The 27,075-nt window shown below is 38.1% G+C and overlaps 1 protein-coding gene across 1 annotated transcript; it reads right to left on the bottom strand.

Annotated features, from left to right (window-relative positions):
• Positions 1 to 10,043: 10,043 nt before the first annotated feature.
• On the bottom strand, positions 10,044 to 25,481 carry GLYATL3 (glycine-N-acyltransferase like 3). Its single transcript, XM_039222905.1, has 5 exons — positions 25,404 to 25,481; positions 20,569 to 20,676; positions 19,708 to 19,834; positions 14,666 to 14,792; positions 10,044 to 10,470 (listed from the first exon to the last, which is right to left on the bottom strand). Exons 1-5 carry the CDS (start codon positions 25,479 to 25,481, stop codon positions 10,044 to 10,046), a joined length of 867 nt encoding a protein of 288 aa, XP_039078836.1.
• Between the last annotated feature and the right edge of the window lie 1,594 nt (positions 25,482 to 27,075).

Here is a 27,075-nt window from a genome sequence, read left to right as displayed (position 1 = left end):
TTTCACTTCACATTATACCCTCTAGATCCATCCATGTTGTTGCAAATGAGAAGATTTCATTCTTTTTATGGCTGAGTAATATTCCATCATCTCTATATATGACATCTTCTTCATCCATTCATCTTTGGATGGACCCTTGGGTTGCTTCCGTATCTTGGCTATTGTAAATATTGCAGCAATAAACACAGGATTGCATATATCTTTTTAAATTAGTGCTTTCATATTTTTTGGGTAAATACCCAGTAGTGGAATTATTGAATCATATGTTAATTCTATTTTTAATTGTTTGAGGAATTTCCATACCATCTTTCATAGTGGCTGCACCAGTTTGCATTCCCACCAACAGTGCAGGAGGGACCCTTTTTCTCCACATCCTTGCCAACACCTTTTGTCTCTTCTGTTATTCATTTTAGCCATTCTGACAGGTATGAGGTGATATCTCATTTTGGTTTTGATTTGAATTTCCCTGATGATGAGTGATGTTGAGTATCTTTTCATGTGTCTTTTGGCCATCTAGATGTCTTCTTTGGAGAAATGTCTGTTCTTGTCTTCTGCTCATTTTGTAATTGGATTATTTGTTTTTCCTGGCACTGGGTTCTATAATTTCTTTATATATTTTGGATACTAACCCTTTACCAGAATATGTCATTTGCAAATACCTTCCCCCATTCAGCAGATTTTCCTTTAGTTTTGTTAATTGTTTATTATGCTGTGCAGAAGCTTTTTATTTTGATGTAGTCTCAATAGTTTATTTTTGCTTTTGATTCCCTTGTCTCAGGAGACGTATCTAGAAAAATGGTGCTGTGAACAATGTCAGAGAAATTTTTGCCTGTGCGGTCTTCCAGGATTTTTATGGTGTCAGATCTCACCTTTAGGTCTGCAAAATATGCTTAATTTATTTTTTAAGGTTCATTTTGTTTTTTAGAACTGGGAACCTAAAGCAAAGTTTTTAATGAGGTCCTCAGAGAAAGATGCAAAAGTCAATGGCTAGAGCTAGGAAATGAGAACCACGCTCATCATCTTCCTGGGATAGAGAAGCAAATGTTGGTAGTGATGAATTAGTGGGAGGAAAGAGGAAGAGTGAGAATGTGGTCATTCTGCAAATATCAAGCAGCTTAGCCCAGTGGTCTGAGGCAAATTTTTAAATGAAATTTTTGTCTTAAATTTTGAGTGACCAATATTTGTGTTCCTGGGAGAAGAAGAAAGAGCCTTAAGTTTACCTAATATTTAGCTTAGAGACTACGTATACATGTATATATATACACATATACTTTTTGTTTTGTTTTGTTTTTTTGTGCACATATACTTCTTAAAAATTTTATATATACTTAAATGAAATATTTATGCATATTCTCTTTTCACTCCATAGAGAGTTGGTGACCCTTAAATGCTATTGGCCAAGTACTGTGAGATTTGGAGTTCAAAGACAAAGCATGCTAGGTTTGCCAGTTAACTGCGGGGGCTGACTCATGTAGCTCTGAGTAGTAGCTGCCTAAAAGAGATGTATAAATTGCAGTTCAGTGTCAGCTGCCTGCATCACCCACAGTTTTAAAGTATATTCATCATCATTCTGTCCTGTCGGAGATCAAGATATAAGACTGAGCCCTCTCATTGAGTGTGAGTAAGCAACTTATTAAACAAGAAATTGAATCATTAGTGGTTGAGTCAGCATCTAATGATGATAATAAAGAACCCATATTCTTTACCCTGTATCCATCTTGAGCATAAACAAATTTGACCTGTTCAGCAGCAGCATGTGGTGTTATTAGAGATAATTTTTTCTTTGACTCAACAGGGGTGAATTAATGTTTATGAATTATTTCAAATAAAATAATCACTTTGATTCGTAAATTAAAGGTTATAATTTACATAAAGATCTTAACAGCTAATCTTGATTACATTATAATAAAAAGTTTTAAGGGGGCAAGGCAATTTTTCTTTCCATTACATGTAAGTCACATACATACGATATGGTTAGGGATATGACGGCTATGGAAATCCTCAATATTGTGCATCCAGAAAGTCTTCATTCCCCACTTATCTATATAATTGTGCTATGTTATATCAACAAAGCAGTAAGTGGGTAGAAGACACTGAGTCTCTTGCTTAGCAAGTTTGCAAGCAAGTGGATCTGGAACGTTCATGAACTCCAAAAGAAACTGTTAGTAATAATTTCTCGTTTTCTTAAGCATACTTCATAATTCATCTCTGAAGGTCAAGGCTTGGCTTGGGCAAAATGGTATAGTAGGTTGAGTTTGTCATTGATAATCCCAATACCTATCTTCACTTCCTGTTTTTCTTCAGCTTTTATTAAGGACAATCTTATGTTCTTATTTTCAATGCCATAAATTCATTAAGAAAGGCCTGGAATTTAGCCCTCCTTCAGTTTAATACTCCTGATAGCTATCCTTTCCTCTGACCATGCTTTGTGGCTGTTTTACCTTTTCTCTGCACTTTCTCCTCCTTTGTTTGTCTTCTATACAAGTTAGTTCCTTCCTTTCTAATGTGGTATAGTGAAGAATCTAAGAGTTTGAATGCTTGAGTTAATACCCTGGATTTAGTTCCTACCACTGTATTAGCAGAGGGACTTTAGGCAACATATTTACCCTTTCTTTGCCTTCCTTTCTTACCTGAAAAGTGGGGTAAGATTAGGACCAATCCCATAGAATTGTTGGGATTGAGTTCGCATATCCAAAGCCCCTACCACATAGTAAATGCCATAATCTCCAGCATGAATGCAGGTTGGATTTTCCTTTATTTTGTTCACTACAATGTAACTATCACTGCTATCTCCCCAGTACCTAGAACAGTGCCTGACACCATTGTTGAATTAACCAGTTTTTTCTATCACCTTTATCCCGCCTGCCCCCCTTTGGTGCCCAGCTTTCTCTTCCTTTCCCTCTTGATGACTCTTAGTTTCTACTTCCACATATTTTCCCTCTCAGGATTCCATCATCTACTGCTGACCTAAAGTGTTACCTATGCCTGGGTTTAAGAATTTTGAGTTGAGTAAAACATGGCAAACTTGAAATTTATTAATAGTTATTAGTCATGGAATTGCCAATGAGAAGATAAAGAAGAAATATGTAGTCAAGGAGAAAAGAATAACATAACATTGTCAATGTAATACTCTGTATTAAAATATCATATTTAAATTTGTGGTGACTTATGTTTCCCATTTGTGCAGTTTCAGCTGCCTGTAAGTCTGCCACTTTTCACCAATAGTTTTGATTCAAACACAAAAATATTTGAAAGAATAGTATAATAAACAGCTGAATACCCTTCACCTGGATTCACTAACAACATTTTGTCATATTTGATCTCTCTCTGAGCTAGATATTTTTTTTTTTTTAAATCCAGGGTTCCTACATGGTTTAAAAGGCAAAAGTAGGCAAATGGTATACATTCCAAAAAGTCGTATCCTCATCCCTATCTCCATTATTTTTGGTCATTTAAAACAAGTTTGTGTCTGGTTTAATTTTCCTGTGTTTCTGTTTGCAATATAAGTAGAGATCTATATTGATATATACTACTTTTCTCATTCTTTCCTGCATGTGTAGTGTAAATGTAAATAGTTTCTCCTAATTTGTCATTTCTATTTTGACTATTTATCAAACTTAATTGTTTTTTCTTTTATTATTTCTGATTTTGGAGTTTCTGAATGTTGGAAGGTTTTTCTCACGTCCAGATTATAAAGAAACTAAATCCTGTTTTTTTCTAAACTTTATTTATTTACTTTAATGTTTATTTATTTATTTTGAGAGAGACAGAGAGTGCAGGTGCCTGCCTGCAAGTAGGGGAGGTGCAGAGAGAGAGAAAGAGAGGGAAAGAGAGGGAGAGGGAGGGAGAGAGAGAATCCCAGGCAGTCTCTGTACTGTCAGTGTGGAACCCAACTCAGGGTTCAATCCCACAAACCGCGAGATCATGACCTGAGCCAAAATCCAGAGTTGGATGCTGACCTGACTGAGCTGTCCAGGCGCCCCACCACTAAAATGGCTTAGGTTGTGGCCACTTTTGCAGTTTTGAAAGAGCACTCCCACTCTGGTTGAAGAGTAAAGAAAGAATGAGAAGGAGGTTTGAGAAGAGGCAAGGGGACCCATATTTGTATGACTTCCCTTTTTCAAAGTTTATTTATTTATTTCAGATCAGTTTGTAGTTTATTCTGGCGTAAGGTATGAGGTATGAATCCAATTTTATTTTACTTTTATTCAAATTGCTACTCTGTTGTCCCCTTAAATAAATTGCCATTTATTTAAAATTTCATCTTAACCTCAGTGATTTGAAATGTCATTTTTGCGCTTATTTTAAACTTTCCTAGGTACTTGTTGTTATTTCTGGAGCTTTTTTTCTGTCTCCATGTTCTGCACAATCATATACCATTGCTATAGTATAAATTATATATAATCTTCATAGTATGTTTAATATTGGTGGGGTTAATCTCTCCTTTTACCTTATAGTTTCAGATTTTGTATTGCTATTCTTATGTATTTATTTTCCACATAAGTCCTAAAATAAACTTGTCTAGCCCCAAGAATGTACTGAAAGCAAATAGAGCAAAATGCAGCAAAAATTCTAATGAAACAACTATAAACAATTCAAGTACTGGCTCTTTGTGCAATAACCTGGAACTAAAACCTGACATCTAGTGTTCACTGAAATAACTGCATGGTACTAACCAAACATCTGATGTTCTTACGATACTATAAGCAATGTTTTTTAATAATGTTTAAAACCTAGAACATGCTTTGCCTTAGAAAAATGTAGATCTGTTAGTGAAACAGAAAGCTTAACATAAACCAGAAAGAGGAATACCAAGATGATAACTATTCTTTCTTTATAATTTTTTTTAATATCACAAGGGCAGGAATAAGAGGCTGGCAGCACAGAGCCTGTTTGGGATTATCTCTCTGTCTTGCTCTCTCTGCCCCTCTCCTGCTTGTGCTCTCTAAATAAATAAATAAATAAATAAATAAATAAATGAAAACATTTAAAAAAAGGAAGTGAAAAAAATGCACTTAAGAAAAAAAGTTCTCTTGAGAAGTAAACAAAATAGAAACAGGTCTGATAACATAACATGATCCCATTATTGCTGAGGTAGGAGGGGGTGAAGAAAAGAGGAGAGATTGAGAGTGCTTACTTACCCTCTCTACTCTCATTTTTCAGGTATAGTCAGGGCCACGATGGGAATAACAAGGGGAGGTATAAGTGATTTTTTAAGTTTATTTATTTTGAGAAAGAAAGAGAGAAAGAGAAGCAGGGAAGGGGCAGAGAGAGAGAGGGTGGGGAGGTAGGGATAGAGAGAATCCCAAGCAGGCTCTACACTATCAGCGCAAAGCCCTATGTGGGACTCAAACTCATGAATGTGAGATCATGACCTGAGCCTAAACAAAGAATCAGATGCTTAACCAACTGAGCAACCCAGACACCCCCAGCGATTGGGTTTTATAGTTGGAGATAAGTTTTCTAAGACAGACAGAGAAACATGGGCTATTACAAACGTGGGAAAATGCAACTATGCTGTTAAATCTCGCTGTATTGAGATAGCAGTGTCCCTACTGAAATAATTTTAATGCAAACATGCCAGCCTGAAAGGAAGAAGTCATCTCTACAGTTGGGCTCTGCTCTTCCATCTTCCATTCAGTTTTATTTTTCTCCCTGCCCCTAGTGTTTACTGAGGATAGAGACAATGGATACAAAACTTTTAAGTTTTGTCACAGACAACGTAAGGACATTTAATTTATAGTTACTTCATGTTCTTTCTCAAAATTCAAATCATCCAACAAAATTAGTGATTAAAATGCAAAATGAACGGAATCAAAACTTGTAATATTAAATGAGATTCTATTTAAAGGATGTATAAGTGTCCCCCCAAATTGTACTTCCTTATGTTGTTCCACAAATTTGAGCAGATTAAAATTCTCAATTTTCCTTCTGTATTTCCCCCTGGTTGGTTTTAGGCAGGGTGAATATTCATTCTCGCAAAAATACACAAGTACACAAATACACTTGCAAAACAAGACAAGGACCTGTCTCAGGAGAGCTGAGCATGTTGCCTATATCTACTCCTTTCATTATGTGTAGCCATGGGCACACCTTGAAATACTTGCTCCCAGTTACCAAAGACCCCTCTTTTCCCAGTAAAAGCCTTTATGCTGCTTTCAGAATTATTTGCCTACAATTTCCTCTCTTCACAGTTGAATTTTAAACAGATGATACAGACTTTTCTGTGATTGGTTTGCATTGCTTTGCATTTGGTGTCTTCATATACATCTTTTCCACATCAACATGTGGCTTTCTGGTGTTCTGTAGAGTTTCACTGAATGGCTGCCGTGTATTTAATCAGTGAGCTACTTAAAATTTTTAGTTTACTCTTTAATCTTTATGAACAATGTGTAATGAAATTTTTTATTAAATCTTTGTAGACTTGCTATTATACCATTAAGATATTTTTTTAATGTGGATTTAGTTTTGAGAGAGGAGGAGAGAGAGTTAGAGAGACAGAGAGAGAGAGTGAGCAGGGGAGGGAGAAAGATAGAGGGACAGAGAATCCAAAGCAGGCTCTGTACTGACCTCAGAGAGCCTGATATGGGGCTTGAACTCATGAACCATGAGATCATGACCCGATATGAAGTTGGACTCTTAATTGACTGAGCCACCCAGGCACCCAGTAAGATAATTTTTAGAAGTGGAATTCTTGGGTGAAGGGAATATGCCCCCCGCCATCCCAGATTGCAGGCCTGTTTTCTGTTATAGGTATTTCATATTGCAGTGTAACACATACAGAAGAGTGCATAAATTATCATTCTAGAGCTTGATGAGCTTCCCCAGCGTGAACATATTTCCATAGCCTACCTGGGTCAAGAATCAGAATATTACCAGAAATAGAAGCCACTTCTATCCTTTTCTTGTTGCCATACCAAAGGGTAACTGCTTACTGATTTCTAAGGCTATAGATTTTTTTTTTAACTTTATATAAACAAAATCATATGGCATATCTTCTTGTTCCTGGCTTCTTTTTGGTACACGTATTTAAAATATTTGATAGTGCATTAACTTTCCATCCCTTACATATTCTTGGCCTCTCAGCAAAATTTGACACCACTGACCATCCTTGTTTTGATGTTTTTCTCCTTTCTGTTTGGTGACAGTCACCTTCTGGCTTTCCTCCTGTCTTTTGCTATTCCCTTTCCTATTTCAGAACCTTCCCTTTCACTCAACCTTAGATTGTTGATGTCCTCAAGGCCCTGTCCTAGGCATCCTCAGCCAAATACATGGCTTTGATTACCATCTTTGTTCCTACAACTTCTAAATTTAAACCTCGGTTACAAACAACTTCCGTGAGACACAACTTGAGCCTATCACTTAATAGGTTTCAAAACTCAACATCCCCAAACTGCTCCCTGTTGCTTCCCACCTGGTGCTGTTTCAGTATTTCATATCTCAGTGAAAAACACCACTAGCCATGGGTTTCACTAAGTAGACACCGAGGGGGCATTCTTGACATTTCTCTCTCAGTATAGGCTGCAGTCATGAAATCCTGACACCTTTTCCTCCTAAATACCTCTGGTAATGGTTCCCTTCTCACCAACATCATTACCAGCATTCAGATCCAAGCTAAACTTGCATCATCTCTTACCTAGACTATTGCACTACCCTCGTGATGGTTTACAAATGGATGAATAGTCTGCTTAAAAAACTCAACAGTTTGTGTATTTATTATGCTGAAGTTCCTTAAATCAGCATTAAGGACCCAGTCCCTTCTGACTTCTTGAGTCTCTCTCTTCTTGCCTATCTCTCCTGACTCCAGAAATTGCTCCACATATTCCTTAAAAGAGTAAGACACAGGGTTGAAAGTTGAACAATTATATCCAACATGGTTATCTGGAAAATAAATTTTAAAAATATATAAACTTACAGTGAAAATTGATAGGAAAAAAATCTCTTTCAAAATACAGAGACCGTTTTGGGGTGGGGGTGATGGTGAAAAATTCAGAAAGCAAAGAGATAGATAAAAGAATAATTGCCCCCAAGGAGTTTCAAGCTGCTTGGAGCCAATTAGTATAACGAGTAACACTGCAGGCTTTAGAATCTGACAAAATCTGGTTCTGATAATGACGTGCCCTGTTAAGATCTACATAACATTTGCAGAGTCATAACCCCTCTAAGCCAGAATTCTCAAAATAAAACAATTCCTATCCTTCCTGATGATTAAGTTATAGATATCTACTATTTGGCACAATTATCAGTACATAGTTAAATTTTAAATAAACTGTAGGCAATTATTATTAAGAGTAAAGTAAGGCTATAATATTATTGCCATATACCAGGTAGGAATAACCCTTGTTTAATCAATGCTAAACATAATGAGCATCCCTGGGGCAGAACTTTAGACCATATTCTCCCAAGAGTTTTATGGACTCTGATTACTTGGTGCCCTTCCCTCTGGGACCAAGGATAAGTGTCCAGGTAACCAGTCACTCAGAATGGCTGAATAAAAATAAGCATAAGCATATATTTATTCCCAAGGAGTCTTGTTTTTTTTTTTTTTTTTTTTTTAATTGAAGTTCTCTCTTTCGGTTTGTTTACTTCTCTCAGAATAAACACCTAAAATTGGAGCTTGTCTTATCTTTGTACTTGGGATTTTATGACATCTGTTGGTATAAGAAAACAATATTTTCTCTATGGCTAAGTCAACTGTATAGAGACTAGACAAATCCAACCATCCTGTTTGTGCCTGCTTTTATTGCAAATGGGAGAACACAGCTTGTGATCTTTAAATCTTCCTTTGCAGTCCTTGAAAGATTTATATGTACATACACACACACATGCAAAAGTAATTGGAAACCAAATTTTAAAAAATACTAAGGATAAAAGACTAATGAAAGTATTTATTTAAGCATTTAAATTTCCTTTATAAAAATGATACATAATTTAGTGAAAAAAATAGATTAAAATCAAAATAAGAGTATTCTGGTTTGACGTCTAACACCGATTATCTATATTACCTTGAAGATATAATTTATTTTCCCCGATCCTTAAATTTTTCATATTCAATGCAAGTTTATTATCTTATCAAAATTCTATAAGTTCATACATATGCATATATAAAATATGAAAAGAATGTATATATAGATGTGTGTGTCTATGAAAGTATGTTTATATGCACATCTATCTGCGTGCATACCCACATCCACACCTATATATGCATCTTAATTTCTTATGAGAACACAGATGATAGACAAGGAGGATAGAATAAGGGATAGGTAAGGTCCAGTCTATTCTGAGAGCCTCTGTTTCTGGTATTTAAAACACCCGTATCCTCATTCCTCCATCCAAAACAACTGAGCAGTGGGAAATTTTTAGAAACACAGATTCTCAGGCTCTACCCCAGAGGTCCTGAATCAGGGATTGTGGGGGAGACGCTCCCCCATCTGTGTTGCAACCTGCCTTGCAGGTGATTCTGAAGTGCACTAAAATGTGAGAACCACTGCATTCGAACATTCCCAGGGAAGAACTGTAGGCTAGAGTTGTAAGCAGAAATGAAGAACCAGTAATTAAAGGGGGAAAAGCAAGATATTCTACAGACAAGTTGGGTCAGAAGTGGTAGGAACAGTTTAGGGAGACACAGCAGAGACAGGCACAGGGGAGTGTTCTTTATGGTACTAGGGAGCTGGTATGGTTGTAAAAATACACAAGTGGCAGGAATAAAGCTGCAGCCACATGTTCACCTGTTAAATCGCTGTTTTCATGCAGTCATTTCTGCAATTGTGCTACGAATTGCTGGATTTAGAACGTTTTTCTTTTAATGGATTCCAGAGCAAGATAATTAACCTCTGTTCTCAGCCATAGCTATCTCTGACCCCTCGTTACTTACTGTAGACACCTAAGACAGAAAGAGTTAAGGCTTCTCAGGCTGATCCTGTATGTCTTCTCCATAATGTTTCAATAACCCAAGATTCTTATGATTCTGATTCCCCTCATTGGCAGCTAAGGAATGTATCTATGTTCAGGGAAAGGAAGAAAATTCCTGGAGTTGCAATGGGCTAGAGGGAAATGTGGCCAGAGAAAGTTTCAGGGGTGAGAATAAGCCTATGAAAACGACAAGGCAAGAACTCGGCATGGACACTCTTCATTATGCTTATGGAAGCCATGTTGTCATCCCGGACATTACCCTGACAGGGGAACCCCTGGCTTTGTAACTTCCTGGCCAGTGTGAGGGACACCAGCTTGCAATAACCTTTTCTGCGATGCTCTGGTAAGGTATAGCCATGGCACATGGTGGCAAACTGGTCTGTGAGAGCCCAGGAGACTGGGTTTCCCTTGTCATCGCGGAGACATACACTGGGAAAGCAAGAGATGAGGTTCATGAGGTACCGGAGGCACTGTTCATTGCCACCCCGTGACCAAGTCCTGTTGAGAAGATCAGCGTCAGCAACACTCAGGTAAGTTAGTTGTGGGGAAGAACCCATTCTAGAAGAAAACAACATGAGAAGGCACGTGAATACAAACAGCTACTTCTGTTTCTCCACTGATTCAAACTGAGAAACCATTCCAGAGATCGTGCTTAGCAAATACCAAGGTATTTTAAATGGATTAGAATCTGTCAGTTTCTACTTGTGAACATCATATAAGGTTTCATTTCTGTTAGGACAAAATACTCGTATCAAATTTAAGTCTTTCCTTCTAAATTTATGCCTTTGGGGTAGATTAGGGCAAGTATTTCATTTTTCTATAAAACAATTCTGACTTTTTCTTAAATTTTTTAAATGTTTACTTATTTTGAAAGAGAGATAGAATGTGAGTGGGGGAAGGACAGATAGAGAGGGAGACATCAGAATCGGAGTCAGGCTCCAGGCTCTGAGCTAGCAGCACAGAGCTTGACATGGGGCTCGAACCCACAAACTGAGAACATGACCTGAGCTAAAGTCTGATGCTTAATGAACTGAGCCACCCAGGTGCCCCAGCCAACTTGTTCTTATAAAGTCCTAAGTCTGTTGACACCCTTCTGAAGCCTAAACAACTCCAGATTTTTGGGCCCCTTCATCTTGTCCTTGGCTAAAAAAATTAAAGTATTAGAATAGAACTAATATCTTTCTGCATCCTTGGCTGAAGAGTAAAACAAATTGCTTAACATTCTAGGTATATATAGATGCTCAATAAATGCTAGTTCTAAGCTTCCCTTAAAAGGTCTAGAAAAATGTCTAAAAGTTTATGGTATTGAGATAAAAAGATAGGAATTGGTGCAATTACTAAGAACTGATATCGGATTACTTAGTTGAAAGCTTATGGGGCTGGTTTTGCTGCAGAATTTTCTTTCGTTCTTGAAGTTATCAATGTCCTAAGACCATCCCCTGTGACCATTAAGAGAACTCTTAATGCCATTCTTGATAGGATCTTTATAAAGTACAGGTTTGTGTTTTCATTAGTGGTTCTGCATTGTTAGCTCACATTTTAGGCACACTGTGGGCTCTGGCACTGGGCCAATAGTCTAACCACTCACCAGTCTGTGATAAAAAATAAATAAATATAAGCGAAAGCTGGCTTAATAGAATTTTTAATTTAATTTTTGAAAATGAACTTTATTTTTTTTTTAAGTTTATTTATTTTGTGAAAGAGAGCAAGGGAGGGGCAGAGAGAAAGAGAGAGAGAGAAAAAATCCCAAGTAGGCACTATACTGTCAGCATAGAACCTGACTTGGGGCTTGATCCCATGAATCGTGAGATCATGACCTGAACTGAAATCAAGATTTGGTAGCTTAACCAACTGAGCCAGCCAGGTGCCTAGAAAAACTTTAAAACAAAGGCTGAGAAACCTAAGGCAAAGAAGGCTCAGGCAGAAATATCACTGTAAATAAAAACATTGCTAAGACAAGTATTCCAGGAATAATTGCATTAGTAGTTATATATATGACTTTGTATCTGAAGGGCAGGGTATCCAAAATAAAGAAGATATGAATTTTGATAATGACCTAGGTGCTAAAGTATCTTCCTATGCAGAAGGGAGCATTTAATTTAATTTAATTTAATTTAATTTAATTTAATTTAGAGAGAGTGAGCATGCATCCGTGAGCATCTGTGGAAGAACATGGCGTGAAGGGAAGGGGGAAGGGTGGAGGAAAAGGGAGAGAGAGAATCTTAAGCAGGTTCCATGCCCAGCTCAACACAGAGCTGGACTTGGGGTTTGATCTCACAACCGTGATATCATAACCTTAGCTAAAATCAAGAGTTGGACACTTAACTGACTAAGCCACACAGGCACCTCAGAAGGGAAGCAATTTAAATCAAAATCGGATTTTAAAAGGCCTGAGTGGGGATAGGGAAAATTTGTAAATAACATCTCAGGGATATGACAGTAAGCAGACTAGGAAACTCTAAAAGTCTAAAGAATAAATAGCCTGGTTTGTTCAATACAAAGTAATGTAAGAACTAAAAACAATGAAAGTGGACCCCTATATCAAGAAAATAAAAAATAAAAACTTGAGAGAGATTAACCAATTGCAATGTATGAGCTTTATTTTGGTGCTTATTCAAAACAAACTGCTAAAAGTATTATAATTTGGGAAATGTAGCTACTAACTGTTTTAAGGAAATACTGCTGACAAAATGTTAAGATACTGTAGAGCAAAGGGCTGGTGCAGCAGGCTTAAGGACCCTATCTTTAGAAAAGTCTGCTTGTGGGGCACCTGGGTGGCTCAGTCAGCTGAGTGGCTGACCCTTCATTTTGCCTCAGGTCATGATCTCAAGGTTTGTGAGACAGCCCCATGTTGGATTCTATACTGACAGTGCGGAGGCTACTTGGGATTCCCCCTACCCCTCTCTCTCTCTGTCCCTTTCCCACTTATGCTCTTTCAGTCTCTCTCTCAAAATAAAGAAAAAGAAAAGGAGAAAGGAAGGAAAGGGGAGAGAAGGGAAGAGAAGGAGGGAAGGGAAGGGAAGGAAAGGAAAGGAGGGAGAGAGGGAAGGAAGGAAGGAAGGAAGGGAAGGAAGGAAGGAGGGAAGTAAGGAAGGAAGGGAAGGAAGGAGGGAAGGAAGGAAGGAAGGAAGGAGGGAAGAAGAAAGAGAGAGGAAGGAAGGAAGAAGGGAGGGAAGGAGGGAGGGAGGAAGGAAAGAAAAGGAAAGGAAAGAAAAAGAAAAGAAAAAAGAAAAGAAAAGCCAAACCTGCTTGCCAGTTTGGCCCTTGGCCGGTGTCTTGCCATTTGGATTTCTGCAGGCAATCTGCCATTCTCAGAACTGATATGAGTTGGAACTCACTGTGCCTGTTTGTGACAGTCCATGTGATTTATGATGAAAACCTGTTTTCCTTCTGGAAGTCTAAAGAATTGGTATGTGCTAGACAGAGGGTGCCTCCATTCAAAATCCTGCATGTGCTGTGACAGCTTATTGCTGAGGAAATGACGTGTGTTTTATGTGACTCCATTGGGGAAAATTCTGGAAAGCTTGAGCCTGGTTTCCTCTGGACTTTGCCAATGCACCTTTTTCTTTGCTGATTTTGCTTTGTAATCTATGTACGTTGAGTCCTGTGGGTCCTCCTACTCAATTAGTGAGCCTGTGGTGGTCCTGGGGACCCCTGGCACAGAAGTGATATTAGTATAGTGTTTTGTTTTTGTTTTTTAAAGAATCCTTATATTTTGGAGATATGTATTAAAATACTTAAGAATAATAGATGAATCTCTGGGATATTTCCTTCAGAATAATCAGCAGATAGGGGTATAGATGAAACAAGATTAGCCATATATTGATAGGAGGTTCATTATAGTAGTCTCTCAGCCTGTGTATGTGTTTGGAAATTTTCATAACTGGAAAAAAAATCAACTCCAGTTCCTTTGTGACTTAAAGTGCCCATTCTTCTTTAGGTTTAGCCTTGTTTTGCTCAAAAATTCCTTCAACATACTTCATAGAAATAAAAGTAACATTCACTGAGGTGGGTACTTTTCATGATGTTTCATTTGTTTATAAAATACATGTAAGGAAGGTATTATAGGTTAGTTTTTGAAAAGAAGAAATTGATTGAGGCTCAGAAAGATGAAGCAAAAGGAAGGTAACTAGTAAATGGCAAAACAGGGGCTTCCCAGTAAGAAGGAAAGAAGAATATAGATACAAAGTAACAAATCTTTTGAAGACTGATTCTGGAGACAGAATCAGGAGTTATTTCCTGGCTCTGCAGTTTACTCCTGTGTGTTACTTCAACTCTGTTCAAAAAGGGAATTACACAAAAGAATCAAGAGGTAGTATACTTAAAATATCTAGTCCCTGGCCTATTAAAGCTCCACACAAGTCAATTATTTACCCTTATCCCTGAAACATGAAAAATACAATAAGCACTTTGGGCTCAAACAACAGAAGCCAGTTAGAATTATCTGGAGGAGGAGCATACCAAGGAATGATTTTTCTGTGTATACTATGAAAATACAGGACTCCTGAGTTCGTTTATCACTATGCACACATACATGGGTTTAAATTTTGCAAGAAATTATGTGTAGTCAAGCACAGCAGAAAAAAAGTAAACACACACAGACCCACAGGCACATACACACAGAGACAAATCTAAACTCTGTGGCTTTAATCCAAAGTACCTAATGTTCCTTAAAAATAGTACCTATTTTAGGCACTATTTGTACTCCTATGTAGTAAGTCCCAGCCCACATGTAGAAACTTAGTTTACGTACAGGGAACTGGTGTCCGGCAGAGTTGAAAGAGGAGAAAAATGAACAGCCTTGAAGGAGGTTAGGTTTACCCGTAACCGCTTTGAATTGGCAACAGCTTTGGAAACATCATATAATTCACTCTGAAGCCCTGTACATGGTAAGACATGATGGAAAATGTGGGTGTTTTATTTGAAAACACAAAAATGAAATTTGTTGCAGTATTTTTATACTAATTATCATCAATACCACCAGTTTGCCACCTTGTATTATCCCAACCACTATATACTTATATATAAATTATTACAGCTACTCCCTGCCTGATTTTCAAACATTGTGTGGGATTTTCAAATCCCTTTCATATTGTTCATCATGATCATGATCTCCCATGAACATTTCTGATGAGAATATCCCTTGGAAATTTAGAATTACTTGTGGGATTTTCTTGATTTTTCTGACTTTCCAGACTGATCTTAAACACCTTAAGGTAAGAGAAATTTTATAACTCTAAAAGTCTACAATCTACTATACAGCTAGAAGTATAAAAGAACTCACATTTATTTGGCATGACATTCTGACTTAAAGACTTTTCCAGCCTCTTGCCTTAGATGCCCATTACAGAAATATCAAAGTATAGGGGCGTCTGGGTGATTCAGTGAGTTGAGTGTCTGACTCTTGATTTCAACTCAGGCCATGATCTCATGGTTCGGGAGATGGAGCCACACGTCAGGCTCTGTGCTGACAGTGTGGTGTCTGCTTGGGATGCCCTCCCTCCCTTTTTCTCTGCTCCTCCCCTACTCATGCTCAAGCTCTCTCGCTCTCTCTCAAAATAAATAAATAAACTTAAAAAATATATCATCAATAACAAATTCCCCCCAAAGGAATATCAAGGTACCAACTTACTGTTGCTGAGATTTATTCTTTTTTTTTTTTAAAGTATTTGGACCATGCATATTTTTTTTTAATTTTTTTAATGTTTTTTTTTTTTTTTCTAGGAGAGAGAGAGAGAGAGACAGCGTGAGAAGGGGAGGGTCAGAGAGAGAGGGAGTCACAGACTCTGAAACAGGCTCCAGGCTCTGCCTGGCCGCCAGCACAGAGCCCAACATGGGGCTCGAACCCACAAACCGCGAGATCATGACCTAAGCGAAAGTCGGACGCTTAACCGACTAAGCCACCCAGGCGCCCCTGCTGAGATTTATTCTAAACTTAACTCACCTGTATCCTACACATTTATCACAGCTATACTATATTACCTATAAAGCTTTATTCGGCCCTTGCCATATGTAAAGCCCTATGCTGGGCACTGTGTCACAGTGAAACACGAATGGTACGGTCTCTGTTCATCAGTGACGGAGCTCATCGCATGAAATGTTAGCTTCTGTTTACTGAGAACTGACTTGCTCTGCTTCTCCAAAATCCTATTGGCTCTATCCTTTCCAGTCTGGGTCCTGATTAATTGGATCCCCTCAAAATTGACTTTCCCAGTTCCGTCCATATCTAATGGCTTGTTCCCTCCTTCCAATAAGTCACTTCTTCTTGAAGAACACATAAATGTGGGAACGGGAAGTCACAGTCTGGTATCAGAGTCTTGGCTCCTCCCTCAGGGCATTAAGTCTAAGAAAAGATAAGCAGGTCTTCAAGTTAATGCTATTAAAAATCATAGATGCTGTGGCTAGAATCCCATATAATATCCCTGAATTACATGTAAGTAATTCAAGAGACTTTGAGGGAAAAAATAGCTTGTACTAACCAACGGTATGGTAGTTCAAACAGAATTTCTTTTTCCTAAATTAGACTGAACTAATTCTTTATGAAATTTAGACTAACATCTCTTGAAAAGCCTTTTTAAATTATAAGATGCAACAGAGAAAAATATGTAACAAATGTATAGCTTAATGATTATATATTTTAACTACTACTAAAGCCACAAAAAATAGAAATTTACTTACGCCGTTCTATTTACTACTCTCCCAATCACAATTCCCTCGCTCTCCCCTAATAACAAACATTATCATAATTTTTGTGGCAATCACATCTTTGTTTTAAGTTTTATTATGCAAGTGTGAGTCCTTAAGCACTATTCTAAGATTTTGTCCACTTTTTGTGTGGTAAATACTTTAATTTACAGGTTTTCTTTCAATGCCTAGCTCCCCTACACCCACCTTTAAAAATTCTTTCAATTTATTTGTAAAGAATCCAGTTTGCTAGGTAGGATTTCCATAGTTTGGAGTCTGTTGATTATCCTTCCATGGTGTTGTTGACCATGTCCTTCTGTCCATTGTATAGATTACCATTTTAACAAATGACTTTCTACTTTCTCACAGAAGGAATGCTCACTAATTGTCCTGCCTTTGTCCATCCTACCTCCTTCGAAAGGGAGGAGTTGCTCATTGGCTAAGACAAAACTCAGGCCACTTATCACAGTTGATTAGAGTCTAGTTCCAGCAGGGAACTAGAGGCTTCTGAAAGTTTTAGGTTAGTGCTTATGTCAATGAGCTCTCATGTCCCTGCAGCTAGTAGTGAACAAAAGGGCCTGGTCTGTCTGTCTGCTGCATATTTCTTTGTTCCCTGCCTTTGCATGGCCAACACAAGGAATTTGGCTCTTCCTAGTAGGTTAGTGGGTTAACCTTGATTTAATATTGTTTACGGATTGCTCTTATATTCAAAATGACAACAAAGGCATTCCTAGGCAGAGTATGCTGTTGCATACACCCAGCACTGAAGGGGCTCCATAGCCTACTGCCTAACCTATCTGGCAGCCCAACAGTGGCTCTGTGGCATAAGTTAAAAGATTGACCATTTCTATGGCAGTAGATAGACTTTTGAAATTGTTCATGATTTGGAGATGTTATGGAAGCAGCACTTTTTTAGGTGCTCTGATTAAAAATAGGTAAAGATACTGATGACTTCTCAAAAGCTATTCAGTATTCCAAAGTGAAGGGCCCCTGGGTGGCTGAGTCAGTAAAGTGTCCAACTTTAGCTCAGATCATGATCTCACAGTTGTAGATTTGAGCCCCACATTGGGCTCTGGGCTGACAGCTCAGAGCCTGGAGCCTGCTTCAGATTCTGTGTCTCCCTCTCTCTGTGTCCCTCCCCTGCTCATGCTCTGTCTGTCTCTCTCTCAAAAATAAATAAACATTAAAAAATCAATATTCCAAAGAGAATTTTATAGTTCTTACCATAGAAGCCTATAGCTAAGAGGCCACATCAGAAGCCAAAGGTGATGCCTGCACTGATTACATACTAAATGAGGGGTCTTTACCACTCCAGCTATTTTAGGTGCTATTAACTTACATCTGTCCCATCAAACTTCAGGAAAGATGGTTGTGTCAATTTAAATGACTATAAGTGACTCACCCTTCTGGGGGAAAAATACTGGCAATTACAGGGATGTTCTCTTCCTAATGATGGGTTCAGGTGATCTGAGGATAGTAGGTCTATAGCACCATAATGTATATGGTTACTGTCATGATTTTTCACACTAAGGAAGAGATATACTCATTTTCACATCAAAGTAATAATGATGAACAAATTTTCCTAGGTTGCTTAAGTAAGTGGTAGAACCGTGTCTCACTTCCAACCAACTGGGGTAAATCTGTAAAGACAGGAGACGGTTTAGAACTTCCATAGTAAGGTCTTTTTGAGCATTTCCAAATGGATTTTACAAAACACCCCAAGTCTTTGGGTTATGAATATGCATTAGTCATTGCTTGAAGGTTGGAGGGAGTAGTTAAGCTGTCAGAGTAGTAGGGAGACCCTGGGTTTGCCTTGTCCCTCAAACACAGCTAGATCAACATCAAACCATGTGAACACTTAGGACGTCATTGTTTGTAGGCAGACAAACTTTTCCTTGTGAGAGGGCTTCAGCTGTTTGTTGCCGAAAAAGATTATCAGACTTTATATTTCTAACATGGGGGACCCTGTCTTCCTGTCAAATGATCAAGAAACTCATTTTCAAAGAAATAGGTAGAAACAAACTTTTTTGACTATATCACCCACCAATCATGAAAAGCTGAAAAAGTGATATAATGAAGCTGAAATCATCCATCTACACTATTAGAAACTCTTTTTTTAAAAAAATGCTTATTTATTTAATTTTGAGAGATAGACAGCAAGCAGAGAAGGTGCAGAGAGAGAGAGAGAGGGATAGAGAACCCAAAGCAGGCTCCGTGCTGTCATCACAGAGCCCAACACAGGGCCCGAACCCATGAACTGTGAGATCATGACCTGAGCCAAAACCAAGATACTGAACTGACTGAGCCACCTAGTCACCCCCATCACACTTTTAGAAGCTCTTAATGTAATTTTGCCTTGGCCAAAAGTTCTTCCACTAGCATCGATAACCATGCAGTTATCTACTCAGAGCTCAAATATACTTTTTTTTTTTTTTTTTAATGTTTTATTTATTTCCAGGAGAGAGAGACAGCGTGAGCAGGGGAGGGTCAGAGAGAGAGGGAGTCACAGACTGAAACAGGCTCCAGGCTCTGAGCTGGCAGTCAGCACAGAGCCCGACGCGGGGCCCGAACCCACGAACCGCGAGATCATGACCTAAGCGAAAGTCGGACGCTTAACCGACTAAGCCACCCAGGCACCCCAAATATACTCTTATCTTACTAACTCATGCCAGGATATCCTATGCAGATCAGTTAACTATCTCTTTCCAGAATCATTTGCTTCAGCAAGAAGAGAAGACCTACCTATTGGCTTATACTTAGAGTCATTTTAAAAGATTGTGACAGGAAATGATTAAGAGTAATAAAAATATGTTGATACTCACTGATATCCATATTATAGTCACAGTGGGGGGAAAATGTCACTTAAAAGCAGTCCCATTTAAATGGTCTCTGCACACCCGAAAGGTCAAGCCTCATTAGGAGTAAAACATGAGTGTTCTTACCAAGCTGTAATATATAAATTGTAACTACATGAAATGTATATATATGTATATATATATACATATATATATGAATTTGTGCACTTAATATAGGACATATCTATCTATCTATCTGACATATATGACAAAAATGAGAACAAAAAAGACTGCCTAGAGTCACACTTGATCTTACCTTGTATTTGAAAAACTTGATCCCAGTTGATAACATCATGTTCTTCCAAGAGCTGTTGGTAAGCCCTGACATCCTTGTAGAACACAGCATAGGCATTAGTATAATGGTCCAGGTAGTCTGTCTCTGCCTAGGATGGAAGACATAATCATAAAAACACAAATACATCCTCTAGGTCACTCAAATCCTATAGACACTAGATACCATTAGTTGCATATGTCTAGATCATTCCCAGTACCAAAATTAGCCATCTATAAACAATGGCTAGATGGGAATGTGGCGAATATACTATAGCAAGGGAAATAACAGAAATTTAGGAGATTTTACTTGATATTTCTTCTGGTATTCAGGAGGTTTTAAGATATTTCACATTTTTCTGGGATATTCTTTATTTATAAAAATAAAATGAGTACAACTTAATCGAGCTGCCTACAAGAATCGAACAGAACTCTCAGAACTTTCCTAGTGTGGTCAGAGCAGCACGCCTTTGATCATGGGAGCTTCTCTTTGGTCTTGAGGCAGAATAGGACTGATGTTATCCTTTTCAACATTCTTAGATTTTTCTCCAGATGACCTAAAGTCATTGGTCACAAGGAATCATCAAACCAGGGGAAAAACTAGTATGCACAAGTATGTATGCTTCATGCTTCTAGAGATTATGAAACTCTACAGAAGCACTTAATTGAACACATTTAGATTAATGGTTTTCCATATGTCTATAACTCCAAATATTAGAAACTAGTGGTGACATATGTAGCGTGTTAAGCTAACATTTATGGCTATGATAGTTATATCACCTTTACCTAATCTTTTCTTTCTTAGTTAATGTCAACTCTTACAGTTTTAGGCCTTTCAAATCTGTACCTCTTTCTGGCGCCGGGTGATAACAGCTTTGAAGTCTGGCCATGACTCCACTACCACTTCCTTTTGAAAGGGATTCCCACGATTTATGTTCATCACAGCTCCATAAACCTGAGCCAGAGAACCCAGAGAGACAAGCCAATCACATTACTAACTCTTCCAGTTGCAGGTTACCATTTTCACTTCTTCTACTGTATAATTGAGGCACGAGAAGGGAAATTATAAATATGTACACACATATATACAACATGCACACATACAAACTTTTGTTATTTCATCACTGTACATGAAAACTGATAGTCTATGAAAGCCTATGAAAACATTCCCCAAACTTAGGTTTTTACTGCACAGCAGTGAGAGGTACCAAAACAACAGGGTGAGTAGATGGGTGCTTGGCACACAGGCCAGTGATAAATACTTACAGAATGAATTGGAATCTGATGTATGGATTTAGGGCTTATATATGTTTTAAAAATTCCACAGATATGGGGTGCTTGCATGGCTCAGTCAGTTAAGCCTCCAACTTCAGCTCAGGTCATGATCTCACACTTTGTGGGTTAAAGCCCCGCGTCAGGCTCTGTGCTGACTGCCAGCTCAGAGCCTGGAGCCTGTTTAAGATTCTGTATCTCTCTCTGACCTTCCTCTGCTCACTCTGTCTCTCTCTCTCTCAGAAAAAAATAAAACATTAAAAATATTTTTAAAAAATTCCACAGATAATTTTGATGCTCAGGTACTTTTGAAGTTTATTATACTATCTGAAAATAACCTGTTAAATGCAACTACTCTTTTAATCCTGAATTACAATTAAACATCACTGAGGGTAGCCCCCTTTCCAAATAAAAGACCCCTACATTTCAGATTTGATGGAGCAAGGCTCTATAAGCATTCCATGAGGGTCGTAACTATGTCTCATTCATTATTATATCCATGGAGTCTCATAGGGTGGATCAATGGCTTGTTGACTAAACAGTACTGAATATTAGAATTCTTTTCTGTGGCCTTTCATATTTATTCTCCACCAAGAATCAAAGATGCCTGCCCTATAAAACAGCTTCCATATGTTATGTGTGTAGCTTATAGAGAAGAGAAGGTTGTGGTGTCAACAAGGAGAGCAGAGCTGGTGCTCATAGCAGCATCTTCATAACAGATAAAAACTGGAAACAACTGGGGTGCCCACCAACAGTAGAAAAAATGAACGAATTTTGCCATATTTATACTCTGGATTACAAAAAAAGAAACTTAATGTTGAGCTAAAGAAGGTAGACACCAAAAGATACTTACTGTGATCCAATGTACATTACATTCAAAAGCAGACAAAACCAAATTATGGCTTTAGAAGTCAAGATAGTGATTGCTTTTGGGGAGCAGGGAAAGGTAGTGTTTGGAAAGGAGCTTTGCAGGGTAGGGAGAAGCATGCCTGAAGTAATGTTCTTTCTTGACTGGAGTGCAGGTTATATAGATATTTGCTCAGTGGAAACTCATTGAGGGGCGCCTGGGTGGCTTAGTCGGTTAAGCGTCCGACTTTCGCTTAGGTCATGATCTCGCGGTTCTTGGGTTCGAGCCCCACTTCGGGCTCTGTGCTGACAGCCAGCTCAGAGCCTGGAGCCTATTTCAGAGTCTGTGTCTCCCTCTCTCTCCGACCCTCCCCTGCTCACGCTCTCTCTCTCTCTCTCCTAGAAATAAATAAAAAAAAATAAAAAAAAAAAAAGAGAAACTCATTGAGCTACATAATTATTTACACTTTCTAATATGTGTTATACTTCAGTGAAAACCAACTTAAATTCTAAGGACATTGGAACCTACATTTTACCTCTTTCATCACATCTTGATTCAAATCACTCCCCTCAATGACTACAACATTATTCAGCTCCCTTCTGTCTTACCAAGTCTGGGACCTCACTCAAATCTTCTCATAGACTGTATCTTTACAAATTTAGTCTGGCTAATACTAATGTGCGACATGGATCACAGTGAAAATCTGAAAAGTAAAGCAACCTGGAAGGGTCATGCTTGTTCCATTAATCATTAAATTCTGGGGCTGCTGATCTTACAATATATAGGCATACGTTTATTAAAATGTTTATTTCCATGAAGAAACCATACATCTTTATTCCAAAATGGAACTTAAATATGCTTGGAATGTTTAGAAGGTTAAAAGGGAAAATATCTCTCCAATATTCAGATTGTGAACGAAAAAAATCCCCAACATGACTTGTTTGTAAGAGATTTGCAACCAACTGCAAGATTTCACATTGGTTGAAAACTAAGAAACAAACTCTTCTAACAGCTGTTTATTTGAAAGGTGAGTGTTGAGAGGAGGGGGGAAGTAGCTAGAGGAAGTAAGGATGCTGGAGGAATGAGCAGTTGGAGTTTGTGGAGAAAATTTGGAGGGACAGTTAATCACTGAAATACTAAGATGAGGTAGCTAGGGGGATGGGTAAAATAGGTGATGGATATTAAGTAGGGCACTTGTGAGGAGCACTGGGTGTTGTATGGAAGTGTGGAATCACTAAATTGTACACCTGAAACTAATATTACACTGTATATTAACTAAGTGGAATGTAAATAAAAACCTAAAAAAAGAAAAAAAAATGAGATTATAAAATACATAGCCATACCCTACAAAAAAAATGGAGGAAGCATGTATACAACAAGACTATTTTCTCTTTATCTTTTTTATTCTCTAAAGGGCACAGTGTAACTGAAGGGGCATTCTGAAAGTAAGGTCACAGAACCCAAGCCAGGCATTGCATAACAATGAAATAATTGAAGTAAGATAAAGAGAGTAAAAGATAAAGAGACTTTAGTGTATAGAAAGCAAGACATTGAGAGTGCCAAGCTAAGCAGCTTTTAAAGAGATTATACAAGGAAGACATTGATTTGTGCCTACAGGCTTCATTTCTTTAACTCTTATTTCAAATGGTGTTATGAGATGCAAATATTATGGATTTAAATCTGAACTCTAGCACTTAGATATGGGGAAGGGATTTAGTAACATCATCTGCAAAATCATAATTAAATACCTGCCTATTCAGAGTATTAATATTCCAGAGGGATTAATAAACTTTTTAAATCTCAAATGAGATCGTGTGAAAGATATTTTGAAAAAGGATACATATCATTCAGACCAACTCAACTAATCTGAACTCAGAGGTCCTTAAAAAATGAGATTTGAAGAGGTGGGGGTTAATAAGTAATTATTTTATAATGTTGCCAGTGACCAAACAAAAAAGTTTATTGAGTAATTATTTTGAGCAAAGCCCCATGGCAAGCACTGTATGAACAAGGAGTCCAAAAAAAGTAAAAACAAAACAAAACAACACATCTACCCTTAGGCATCTGGTAGCTAAGTCGCTATGGGAGAAGCAGTAGATATGAAATCAAAGGAACTGAGAACTGGGTTTTAACTGATTCTTTATTTGCTTTAATCTTTTTTTGGACTCCATCTTAATTCATTTTTAAAATGGATTAGAGGGTTCCTGAGTGGCTCAGTCAGTTAAGCATCCAACTTCGCCTCAGGTCATGATCTCCCAGTTCGTGGGTTCAAGCCCTGCGTCGGTCTCTGTGCTGACAGGTAGCTCAGAGCCTGGAGACTGCTTCAGATTCTGTATTTCCCTCTCTCTATGACTCTCCCCTGCTCACACATACTCTCTCTCAGAAATAAACAAAAACAAAAACATTAAAGCAGATTAATAGACATTTTACAAAGCTGGTGGAAGGATAAAATAAATTGGAAATATCTGTATGCTAAAGTACTATCCAAATATGATATTTATAATATAGGGGCCCATCCTTTGTCTTGATGATTATAACATCTTGGATGACCCTGTGAAGGTTAGCAAAACCTTTTTAGTTCTCTCCGGCAAAAGAGTTGGCCAAACATTTATTCATTTTGGTGTCTGCATTCAGAATGGGGAATTTTGAGGCAGATTGTCCATTTGATACTCTTTTAGCCATAAGATCACAAATTATCATCACTCAGATTTTCTCTATCGCGCATAGTTAAAGCATGATCAGTAGGGCAAGATGACTAGATTTCATCAACCCAGTACAGTGCTCCAGTGTGTGTACTAAAAAATACAGCTCCCTGGTCTCCATCCTTAGAAATCCTGTTTCATTATATCTCTTCTGGACTATCAGCATGCCACTCACATTTGCAGTCAAGTGCTCTACCATCGAGCTATAACCTTGCCACTCACATTTGAAAACCACTGTTGTAGGGCTATCTCCTTGGTCAAGAAACTCAGCCTTCAAAGACAATTTCTTTGCATTTTGCATTTTTTCTCCAAGTGCTTCAAATGTTTTAATCTCACATTTATTTGTAATCTTTGATTAATGTCATCTTCCATAGTAGGTCTGAGCAGGCCCTCATGGACTTTGAGAAGACTTTGACAAATAGAGGTCATTTTAAGGCCATTGTAAAGAAACTTCAAAAATAATGATCTTGAAGTAATCAGAAAAATTTTATAATGACCCCTGAACCTCAGCTTCATCGTGAACCTAGGTTATGTTCTTGTGAGCAATACCACTTAATCCATACCCTTCTGCCATTAAAAAAGTTCAAAATTCGATTTTACCTTAGAAATAATGTAGTCCAGTACCCCCTCTATTTTCCTAGACATCATCTAAAGTGGCCGTCAAAAATATAATTACCTGGGCCATATCTACAATGCAGGGGATCAGTCTCTAGCAGGAGGGGACAGGGAAACCATATGTTTAATAAGTGCTCCAAGAAAGTCTTGACATCAGAAAAATTTGGGAAACAGCCACAAGTCTGACATTATTTCACAGATTAATAAAAGGAAGAAATAAAAATCAAACTCTTAAATGTGTAATACCTTGAGCGACTCAGGAAAGTAACTCTTCAACATTTTTTCCAGTGTCAGTAATTTGGTAGAACAGTTTAACACCAACATCTTCTGCAGAGCTCTAACAATTCCACACCTAATGAAAAATTTGAAGGCATATGTTTAATTTTTGCTTGTTAACATTGAATCTCCTAAGGAGTATCCTTGAAATCCTCTTTTCACCAGGTATACTTTGGAATGTTGTAGCTCCCTCGGAAGAGGGAAGGAAAGGACAATGAGGGCCACTGGAGTGTGTAACTCAGAGAACATGTAGTAATAGAGAATGTTAATGACCTAATCCTGGAAAGAGGTGAGTATCTATACTGGGTTAAGCCTTCTTATTATACATATTCTCTGTGATCAACTCGTCCTTTAGGGCACGTAACAGTTGTGATTTCACATTTGTTTGTGTTTTCATTAAGTCTGTCTCAAGTAGACTGTGATCTGCAAGAAGGAAGGCAGCGTGAGGCACTTGGGTGTCACAGTCAGTTAAGTGGCCAACTTCGGCTCAGGTCATGGTCCCGTAGATCATGAGTTGGGAGCTCAGGCCTTCCTCTGTCTCCCTCTCTCTCTCTCTCTCTCTCTCCCCTCCCAACTTGCTCTATCTCTCTCTCTCTCAAAAATAAATACACATTAAAAAAAAAAAGGAAGAAAGGAAGGGCTCATACCTGCTTTGTGCTCCAGTATCCCCCAGCACCTACATGGCCTGGCACATAGTAAAGACATTCTAGGTAGTTGCTGAAAGGATGATAGGAAGCTCAGAGTAAGAATCATAGGGTTAAGTAGGGAAACTTCTTTTTACGATGTGGGGCAAAGACCAGAGGAAGACTTGAACGGGTCAAGTGTCGGGTGGTTATGAGGAACAACTTGCATAGAAACATCTAGATTGAAGATGAAGAATCAGATGTGAGCAAAGGCTGAGGTTCATTTTATTTATTTTTTATTTATATTTTTAATGTTTGTTTTGGAGGGAGAGCAGGAGAAACAGAATCTGAAGCAGGCTCCAGGCTCTGAGCTGTCAGCACAGAGCCTGAAGCAGGGCTTGAACTGTGAGATCACCACCTGAGCTGAAGTTGGACGCTTAACTGACTGAGCCACCCAGGTGCCGCAGGCAGGCTCATTTTAGTGAGATAAAATTAAGGAATGGAAAAAGGGCCTTAATATAATGTATGCAATTCAACCATTCATATGTAATTATATTTTCTAGATTTGGGGGGCTCCATATCACCTGATTTTTGTCCCCAAGAAAATTTTGTTTCCCAGCATTCCAATCAGGTTTTGGCTGAAATAAAAAATATATTTCTTTTTTTTCCGTATTCAGTGTAGTAGAGATTACCTACTTGCTCTTAGCAGCCAGGCACTAGGTTGGTAAAGATAATTCAGCTCAACAGGGGAAGCTGGTGCTTCTGGGATTGTGGTGGACTGTTCCTGTACAATACATTTCCAGGCAGAGAAAGCTACTATTTGATTTCCTTATGTGGCAGCTTTCTGTGACTATAAGATACTCAGAGTTTGATTATGATTTACCTAAAATCCACCATAAAACTCTACATATAGTTTATGTGAGTCTGAACTTCTAAGAATCATATTTTTTTGTGATCAGGCCCTATGGACACCAGTTAGCTGAGTGGTACCTCTGAGGTATTTGTATTCTCTATGGGAG

This window comes from Hyaena hyaena, unplaced genomic scaffold, assembly GCF_003009895.1.
Source record: "Hyaena hyaena isolate Hyena2069 unplaced genomic scaffold, ASM300989v1 scaffold_1224, whole genome shotgun sequence".
NCBI classification, from domain to species: Eukaryota; Metazoa; Chordata; class Mammalia; order Carnivora; family Hyaenidae; genus Hyaena; species Hyaena hyaena.
Note: the sequence above shows the minus strand (reverse complement) of the source record. Positions and strands in the feature narration are given on the sequence as shown.

Bases quoted from the DNA above. Each gene is read 5' to 3' on its own strand.
- GLYATL3 (XM_039222905.1), bottom strand. From the start codon at position 25,481: ATGTTGGTGTTAAACTGTTCTACCAAATTACTGACACTGGAAAAAATG. The intron at 20,677-25,403 runs GTATTACACATT...TCTCTGGCTCAG, and splicing joins ACTTTCCTGAGTCGCTCAAG to GTTTATGGAGCTGTGATGAA. The intron at 10,471-14,665 runs GTACGTAAACTA...GTTTTCTTCTAG, and splicing joins CTGCCGGACACCAGTTCCCT to AATGGGTTCTTCCCCACAAC.